General features: G+C 29.7%; 1 protein-coding gene across 3 annotated transcripts; it reads left to right on the top strand.

The window, feature by feature from the left end:
- Positions 1 to 1,038: 1,038 nt before the first annotated feature.
- On the top strand, positions 1,039 to 5,077 carry LOC105804306 (uncharacterized). Of its 3 annotated transcripts, none has more exons than XM_012636866.2 (9): positions 1,039 to 1,238; positions 2,414 to 2,488; positions 2,606 to 2,708; positions 2,805 to 2,884; positions 2,968 to 3,249; positions 3,428 to 3,504; positions 4,216 to 4,258; positions 4,338 to 4,426; positions 4,675 to 5,077. In XM_012636866.2, the coding sequence occupies exons 2-9, from the start codon at positions 2,441 to 2,443 to the stop codon at positions 4,730 to 4,732; spliced, it is 780 nt and encodes a 259-aa protein (XP_012492320.1). In that variant the 5' UTR covers positions 1,039 to 1,238; positions 2,414 to 2,440; the 3' UTR covers positions 4,733 to 5,077. The 3 variants fall into 3 exon arrangements, with proteins under 3 accessions (XP_012492320.1, XP_012492322.1, XP_012492321.1); XM_012636868.2 differs by having other exon boundaries at positions 4,338 to 4,406; XM_012636867.2 differs by having other exon boundaries at positions 2,425 to 2,488.
- Positions 5,078 to 8,904: the final 3,827 nt, after the last annotated feature.

The raw sequence follows: 8,904 nt of genomic DNA on the forward strand, positions 1-8,904 counted from the left end.
AAATGCATCACTTATCTCCCTAAAATCAGCCTAATCCGATACTTTTTCCAAAAAATGGCATTTTTGGAAATTCACCCATGTGATTAGTGTAGTTAAAAAGATCTTGATTGCGATGTTTAAGGGTGAGCAAAATTTAACTTGACTCGAAAAATTTTAAAAAAATTCGAGTTAAACGAATCGAGTTAAAATGAATCGAGTTATTTGAATTAAACGAATCGAGTTAAAATGAATCGAGTTATTTGAGTTAATCGAATTATTCGAGTCAACTCAAATTTTTTTCGAATTTTGAGTTTGAATCAAGATTAATTTTCGAATTTAAATAACTAGAATAATTCGAATAAACCGAATACCAAACTATAATATTTTACATTTTTACCCCAAGTCTTTTTACTTTTCCTTCAATACTTTTACTCCCTCCCACTTTCCCCCCAAAACTTTTACTTCCCTCCCATCCTACCTAATCTACCCCAAGCCCATTTTTCCTCTAATTTTTTTTGAATATTTTTCCCCATTTACTTTCCCCTCAAATTTTACTCCCTTAACCTTCAAAACTTTTTATTTTCTTCCAAACCTTTTTATTTCCCACCTAAATTTTTACTTTTCATCCTTTACCCTCAAATAAAAAATCATCAAAAAAATCTCTAAAGCTAAATAACAATAATTTTATTTATATATATTATTTATATTATTAAATCAAATTTCACATTTTGTACTATTTGTATTATTAAATTTTTAATCATGTTAAATCTTTATAAATTTTTGTTAAAATTAAATTAATTTGATGATATCATAAAATATTTGAGTTAAAATTTTATATTGGTATCAATTTCACATTTTATTTTTAAGAAATTTTTATTTAAAAAATCATATTTTTATATTTAATATATTTTTTAATTTCAAAATATATAGTGATAAAAATAAAAAGATAATTAAAATAATTAAGTAAATAAAGAAGGTGAAAATTAATAAAAAAATTTAATTACCGTGCACAAATTTAATTAGGGTGGTTAAAGTGATTCGATGGATCAAACACTCACAGCTAGCGATGTTGTTTTCCTCTTTCCCAAGCGACATGAGACGAGTTATTTTTCCATTCTTTGAGTTCTTTTCTAAAAGCCATCGAGAAATCTAAAGACAAAAACAAAGAAGGAAGAAGAACAAAGGAAAAAGGGCTTGGCTCGGCTGCCATTCTCATTCTTCTTGCTCTCCATTTCAAAGCTGTTGTATGTTCTTTTTGGGTAAGCTATCTTTCTAAATTCCCTTTTTTACTTCTAAGAAATTGATGTAAGTGATTTAAAAATTAAAAATAAAATTGAAATTTGTATCTTAGAAATTTGAATTCTTCCATCAATCTACTTAAATAACTTTTGCTATATTTTCTAGGTGTTTCAAGTGATTTACTATATATTTGTATCCTACAAAATTCCGTTTTCCCTCCTATATATAAATGAGGATGTAACCCTTAAAGAATACATCCATATTAAGAACGGGTTGTTTCACTTGAGTGTAAATTTAGTGTTATAATGTCAATTTGGAATAGTAAGCTGATTTATCTTGTGTTCCTGAAAACTACTGGTTTTAAGTTTGATGTCTTATTCTTATGGTGGGATGTGAATCCAGGATGTCGATTCGGAGTGTCTATACTTCGAATCTATGAAGACATTATATATATAAATGCTGTACGTGTGTATTATATTTCATTTCTTTCAAATACTATCTGGATGCGTGTAGTATTTTAGGTTGCTATATCATCTATTTTGCATCTTTTAGGTGATTTTTCTGTTCTGTTTTGGTGTTATATTTGCAGTCTATTGTTAAAACCATTTTGCTAACCTAATAGAACTCCTTTGCTAACCTAAGAATCAATATCGGAACAAGGGATAAATTGGATGGAATTCAAGACTATAGTTGATTAAATTATAAACTTAATTCTTTAAGCTTTGGTATTTCATATAGATTTCATGCTAATCCATTTTACGATGCTGTTATGTTGGACACATTTTGCTGAAATATCTAATGTTAGATGTTTTATCTTGTGAAGTTTAAGGAGCTAAGCTTATATTATTTGTATTCTTTTGATAATGTTATGTCTTCTGGCTTTTATCACTACAGCAATATGATTCAATATGTAGATCCTTATCTAAGCCTTTTCTAAAACCCTGCAATGAAGCACAGGTTACTTTGCTAGTTATTCATTATTCAAGTACACATGTATATTTACAAATATTTTTGTACTGAACCAGAAAACCAGTAATGATATGCCCAAACCACTGTTACTGATGCATATAATGCTTTTTAAGAAAGCCAAAACATTGTTTGTTGGGGTACTAACAACCTTGATAAGAAGTCTTGAAACGTAATTATTTTCTGATTCTTTTAATTATATAAATTGCTAATTTTTGTTTCCTAATAGCACATCATCAGCAATAGGTAGTCAATCATGGAGTCAAGCAGAGCGAGTGAGAAAAAAAAGCTGAAACGCAAAGAGGTAAAATTATAACTTGGGGGCTTTTATTTCTGTTTCTTCATTAGTAAAGTAGGACCATTATAAAAATGATGCTTTTTTTTTTTTTTTTTTTTTTTCCAATTGGCTTTCATAGAATAGATACTAGAGAAAAAGAAAGCAGCAGACCAACTCCTCAAAGCCGCTTCTGCCCAAATTGACCATCTTACTTCTTTCCCTTCCTTTTGCTATTTCAACAAAAATGGTAATTCTTGATCACCCGTTTTACCATCTATTTTCAAGTAAATGAAATTACTTTTGTTTATAAAAGAGTTGACAATGTTGATTAAATCACTACTAGGCCTTTGTTTACGCTTGGAATCGGGGAGTGGAGATAAGCTCTCCAATTGTACGAAACAACACATTCAGAAACTCCTGAAGGTAACAAATTTATCCTGAATGTAATAATTTTAAATTGCAAATTCTCAATTGGATTTTTCTGTTTTAATTGAAAGCTTTGATAGGCGAATATGATGGGGCCATATGGATCAGAGTGGGCAGTAGAAGAGAAGTTGAAGCGGAGGGAAATGGTTGCTCCACAAGCGCGCTATATATTCGTATATTGGAATGCCAATGAGATGATGGACAATGCATTCACTCCCTTGCTTGGTTTCCTACATTTCCGTTTCACTCTGGAAGAAGAGATACCCGTTCTTTATTTATATGAATTGCAACTGGATAGCTCAGTCCAAGGGAAAGGACTTGGGAAATTCTTGATGCAGTTAGTTGAGCTAATTGCTCAGGAGGTTTCTATACTTCTTTTCTTTCTAATGTCCTTGAATTTATTGTTTGCACCATTTTCATTGTGTTTAGTAGAATTTAGGATTATGTTTGCAATTGAATGCTGTTTATACTCTATCAAGCTAAATTTGAAGTTCTAACATGTGATTCTTTGCTTTGCTTTGCTTTTCATCTTTCTCTTAGAATCGGATGGGTGCTGTGGTGTTAACTGTTCAAAAATCAAACTCATTAGCCATGAAGTTTTATATAAGCAAGATAAGGTAAGTTCTTCACTGTCTAAGGTTGTTGTTTACTTAGAGATGTCCCTCCTTGTGTAATTTAGTCTTAGTGGTTTTGCACTTGTGTATTATTTGCTGCAAGGATAAAATATGAGCAGCAAATACAGTCACACAAAAGGCGAAGAACAAATGAGCGATTAGGACAACTCAGTGAAACCAAAAGAAACAACTAAATTGAGCACAATCAAGTTAAAAGAACAAAACAGTTCGATAAATCTTGCTAAGGTTCTGGTTTCAATAAGCAATCCATGCCAAGCCTTATAATAAATCTAAGCAGTGCTGCATCTAGTATCTCCTTTGATGCCCCAGACTCAGGTTGTCACTTACATTGCCTTGCTTGGCTACAGTCTGATAATCCTGTTGCAGAAAATGACAAATCTAGACGACCAATTTATGTAAATGTTCCAAAAAGAGAGGTTCCTTTCCCTTCCTATTTGGACCTGATGCATTTTTGAGCATGGACTATGGAGATGCATCGAAGAACAAAAGTTTAGGACCTAATGAAAGATTGACCATCTATTTTGGATTGAATATCTATTTATGTACTTTAAGAATTAAGATGTATACAGCAAGCTACATTTTGAGCGTATGTTTATGCGTGCAAATGGGAGAATGCTTTAGTTTAGTTTTGGTGTTGCATTATTCTTGTACTTTATATGGTTGCAAACAATGAAATATATCAATTTTGTGCAGATATGTGGTATCAAGTATTTCACCATCCAGAGTTGATCCGTTGGTAGGACTTTGATTACATATGCATTATAATACGTTATACTTGACTACATTTTTGAGTAATTTTTAACCATTTTGCGCAGGTGGGAGTTGAAAAGAACTATGAAATTCTTTGCAAAACATTTGATCATGAAGCTAAAGCTATATTGGAGGTATATTCAGTTCAGCATAGGTACTATTATCATGTCATTTTCATCCTCAAAAACTTATTCACATGCATTTTGTAATGTTCAAATGTAAAATCCGCACATTTTCTCTAGGACTTGATATCAAGAACTGAACCCCAACTATTTGATTTACAATTTCTTTTCATCTATCATACCATTACCAAGCATGGCAAAAGATGTAGATGTCATGTCAGAGTTGCTTCCAGTACCATTTTACAACACTAAAAAGTGTTGGATTACATTGTTTATGCAGGACTGCTAGGAGGGTAGGGTTTATGGCTGCTTTTTCAGACTTAAAATTTGAAGACTAACAGGGAAAATTGAATGAGAGGAAGATTGTCAAAATCACAAGCAATGATGAATACCGGGTACCCGATTCTTTTATTTCTGCAGCTATGCCCATATTTTCTTTGAGACAGCACTTGTTTATTGAGGAACTGATATACAGTGCATAAAGTAAATTGTTTTGTTTATGAATTTAAAACTAAATTTAAGGGGAATGATTTAGTGGGAGAGTAATCTAGATTGGATTATAGGTGTGAGGTTGCAATTTGATGAGTGAGTTGAACTTAAATTATGTCTTATACTTGTTAATTTCTAGTGAATTACTCTCTGAAAAAAGTTCCACAAACGGAGGAAGTTTCTGAATTGCATAACCTAGCATTGGTATCCATTTCTATTTTATAATTGTTAGTAAGTTCGATGAGTCACAACAAAACAAAAATTTGGATGGCAAAATCAACAAATTCACAATAATGATGAAATCTATAGTCTTTAAATATGTGATTTACACTAAATCTTATTAGAAATTTGCACTAAATCCTTAATCCGAATAGAAAAGCTTTCCATGCAATAATTCTTAATTTATACCATTTAAAAATCTGATTTAATTATATCAAAAAATTTTTATGCAATCTGTTCATAGCTTAGCAAATTTTTATAGGTTAAATTCTGCTATTAGTTCTTGTATTTTACGAAAGTTATGAATTTAGTCATTGTACTTTAATTTGGTCATTTTGGTCTCATATTTTTAAAATTTTAATCATTAGCAAACGGTAATTGTTTAATTTATTAAGTTCTATTATTTCCAAAATTTGGTTGGGCAATTTAGTCATTATACTTTAATTTGGTTATTTTGGTCTCATATTTTTAAAATTTTAATCATTAGCAAATGAGCTAAACGGTAATTGTTTAATTCATTAAATTTTATTATTTCCAAAATTTGATTGGGCAAACATACTATCTTATGTCTAATGCCACACTAGTTTGTTATTTTTTCATTTTATTTATTAAAATTTAATAAATAGATTAATTATTGCCATTTGTGACAAAGTTCAAATTTTTAAATTCGAAAAATATAGGGACTTAAAATGATCTAGTTAGAGAATAAGGACTAAATCTATAACTGTATGCATAGTATACGACTAGTAATTGAATTTAACCAAACAGATTTGACTGCTACTGTTTGGGTCATGATTAAAATTTTAAAATTCAAAAAGTAAATTAAAATGGACCAATTCAAAAAATATATTAAAAATGACCAAATTGAAGTATAAATATTAAGGATGACAATGGAGAGGGGCGAGAGCAAATATTGCTAAATCCACCACTATTTCACAGTTGGCACGCTTTGCTTAACCATTCGTCTCGTTCCTCTATGGATGTATTATTTTGAAAATCAGTATTATCTCCATTGATGTTAGATACATCCGTTCTCACCTCATTTTATTCTTCACTCCATTTCAATTTAATTTTTGCTACTTATTTTAATACTTTCTATCTTTTTAAAGTAAAGTAAATATTTAAGCATAATTTTCAAAAAAAATATTTAAACATAAAATATATGAATTTTTTTCTATATTATGTTATTACATTTTTATCCTTTTAATAGTTTATATATAAGAATAAAATGACAATTTTATATAGTAGAACGGGTTGGGATAAGACAAGTAATTACCATGATTGTTTTATACCTACTATTCAAAAGAAAAAATCCATCTTACCGTACCTCGCATCCACTTTCAAAAGAAAAAACCCACTCCATTCGGAGCAGTTCAATTTGGAATCCATCAAACAATTTGAAATTTTCTATTTTTAATAGAGATTAAATCTACAACTTTTGTAAAGTATAAAAATTAATAGCAATATTTAACTTTTTTTTATACAAAATTCAAGAGTGCGTTTTTGAAATTGATTTTATATATTTATCTTCTCTAAATATCTTGTAAAAGAAACTCTAAATATTGTTTTTTACATTAAGTTATGGTTTAAAATAAATTGTTTTTATTTATAATAAAATTTATTGTGGAAAAAAGTGAAGAATATACAAATAATTGCAGAAAAAGATAGCTCTCCTAAGAGTTAACTTGCACTGCTTGGGACCAAGCGAGGGAATGAAGGTCTTCAATTGCAAGGAAAAGAAAATTCTCAAAGACTTTTGTGCTTATGGACTAATAGTAGAAGCAAAAAACGTGTTTATTTTTTGAAAAATAAAAATAAACATCTGCTTCATTAATTTTAAAAATTGTTTAATCGGTAGTAAATAGTTTTTACTTTCATAAAAAAAAAATGTTCTCTTAAGCAATTTGAGATGTAGCGCTAAAGAACTATTCATAACCCCTTCCCAACTTATAAATAGGAGAATAATGCGTTTCAGTGTAGTCAAACCCACATCCTTCTGCATTGATAACAATGTCATACCAGCCAAGCTAAGACTCAATCGATGTTTATTGACTACTTTTAAATAAAATAAAATTTATTAATAACTCTTAAAATATAAACATATAAATGTATATTTAAATCTTGAAACATTATTTAAGTAACGTAATTGATTTGCCACATTTGTTGTGACAAATTAAGGTCTTTCCGGCACTTAACGAGCTTGTTTTTGAGTGTTTTTATATGTTTTTATATTGTTTTCGATTTTTATTATCTCAAGTATAATTTATGCAAAATAAACGTTTTTACGCAATTTTGAATAATGTCATGACCTAATGGGCCCGTATGAGTCTAGGGATGATTTAACGGCTTCATTTAGTATATAGGACACTATTTTCAAACTTAAAAGACGAAGGACAATTGCAGCATCGTGACACTGAGGAGTGGTGTCGCACACCGGTCTTCGAAAGCCAAATTATTCCCAGTCAAAAGGCAGTGTCGAGACACTGATCTTGTGGTGTCGCGACACCGGACGACGATTAGAAATTTTAATTATGAGTATTTTAGTCCACACAATGAAATGTAATCAGATTTTTGAGCTGTTAATCAGCCCCAATTAGATCATACCTTAAAGTTTATAAATAGACATGTTTAACCTCATTTTAAGGGGCTTGGCCAAGTGAACCACTTAGTTAGTTTTAGGTTTTTATTTCAGTTTTTATTTTTGTAACAGCCCGTTTTCAGTGAAATCAAAACAGTGGTTTTGGGACCACAAATCTAATATGGATATATTCATTTTTTATTATTTTAATATTTATGGGACTATATTAGGGTCGTGTTAAAATTTCGTCAAGAAATTTTGACGCTTGCATTCTTAATTAAGTCAAAAGGACTAAATCGTAAAATGTGCAAAAATAGAGTTCTAGTTGCTAAAGGTAACTAATTGCTATAGAACCGTAATATAAGAGTACTTAGGTGGTAATTATACCATTTTTGTGTTAATGGACATTTATGAGTTTGGTTTTATGGAAATTATTAACTTTGAAAGGGTATAATGGTAAATAGGTAATCAAGGTTAAAATTAATAAAACAAAATCCATTTTATTTCATTCATCTTCTTCCTCCACCTAAATTGAAGAAGAAAGAACAAATTTAGGGCTTTTAAGTATTCGGTTCAATCTCTAGCTTGCATGTAAGTGATTTTTTGTCTCTTTTTAATGATTTTTATATTTTCAGGATCGTTGTAGCTTAATCTAGCTAGCCTAGGGACTAATTTGAAAATTTTTTAAAGGGTTAGGGTTTTTACATGAATGTATTCATGTGATTTTTGATGTTTGATGGAAGAAAATGAATCTTTGTTGATAAATAAACAACTTTTGTAAAGTTATTTTTGTTAAAAATGTCAATTAGGGATTATTTGTAAAATGTGTAAAATACATGGTGAAATTGTAAAATAATGATTTTTATGAGTTTCTATGGGATTATATTGAATTCGGCTAGCATAGTAAGTGGATGAAATTGCATGAATTTCAATTTATAGGCTTAAGGACTAATTTGTAAATAAATTAAAATAATAGGGGCAAAAGTGTAGTTTTTACAAATGTATGAATTTTGGACTAAATTGGATAGAACGAATATTAAATAGATTGAATTTATCTATTTATAGCAAGTTAGAGCTTGTACGGATTTAGATTGGGGTAACGATAAAGCTTTGGATTACTCGACTCTGTTTCTACGCCTTTATCGTTGAGGTAAGTTTGTGTAATTGTGTAATGTTTTAATGCTATCTTTTGACCTATATGTAAATTTTTGATTGTTATGTAAT

This window comes from Gossypium raimondii, chromosome 11 (assembly GCF_025698545.1).
Source record: "Gossypium raimondii isolate GPD5lz chromosome 11, ASM2569854v1, whole genome shotgun sequence".
NCBI classification, from domain to species: Eukaryota; Viridiplantae; Streptophyta; class Magnoliopsida; order Malvales; family Malvaceae; genus Gossypium; species Gossypium raimondii.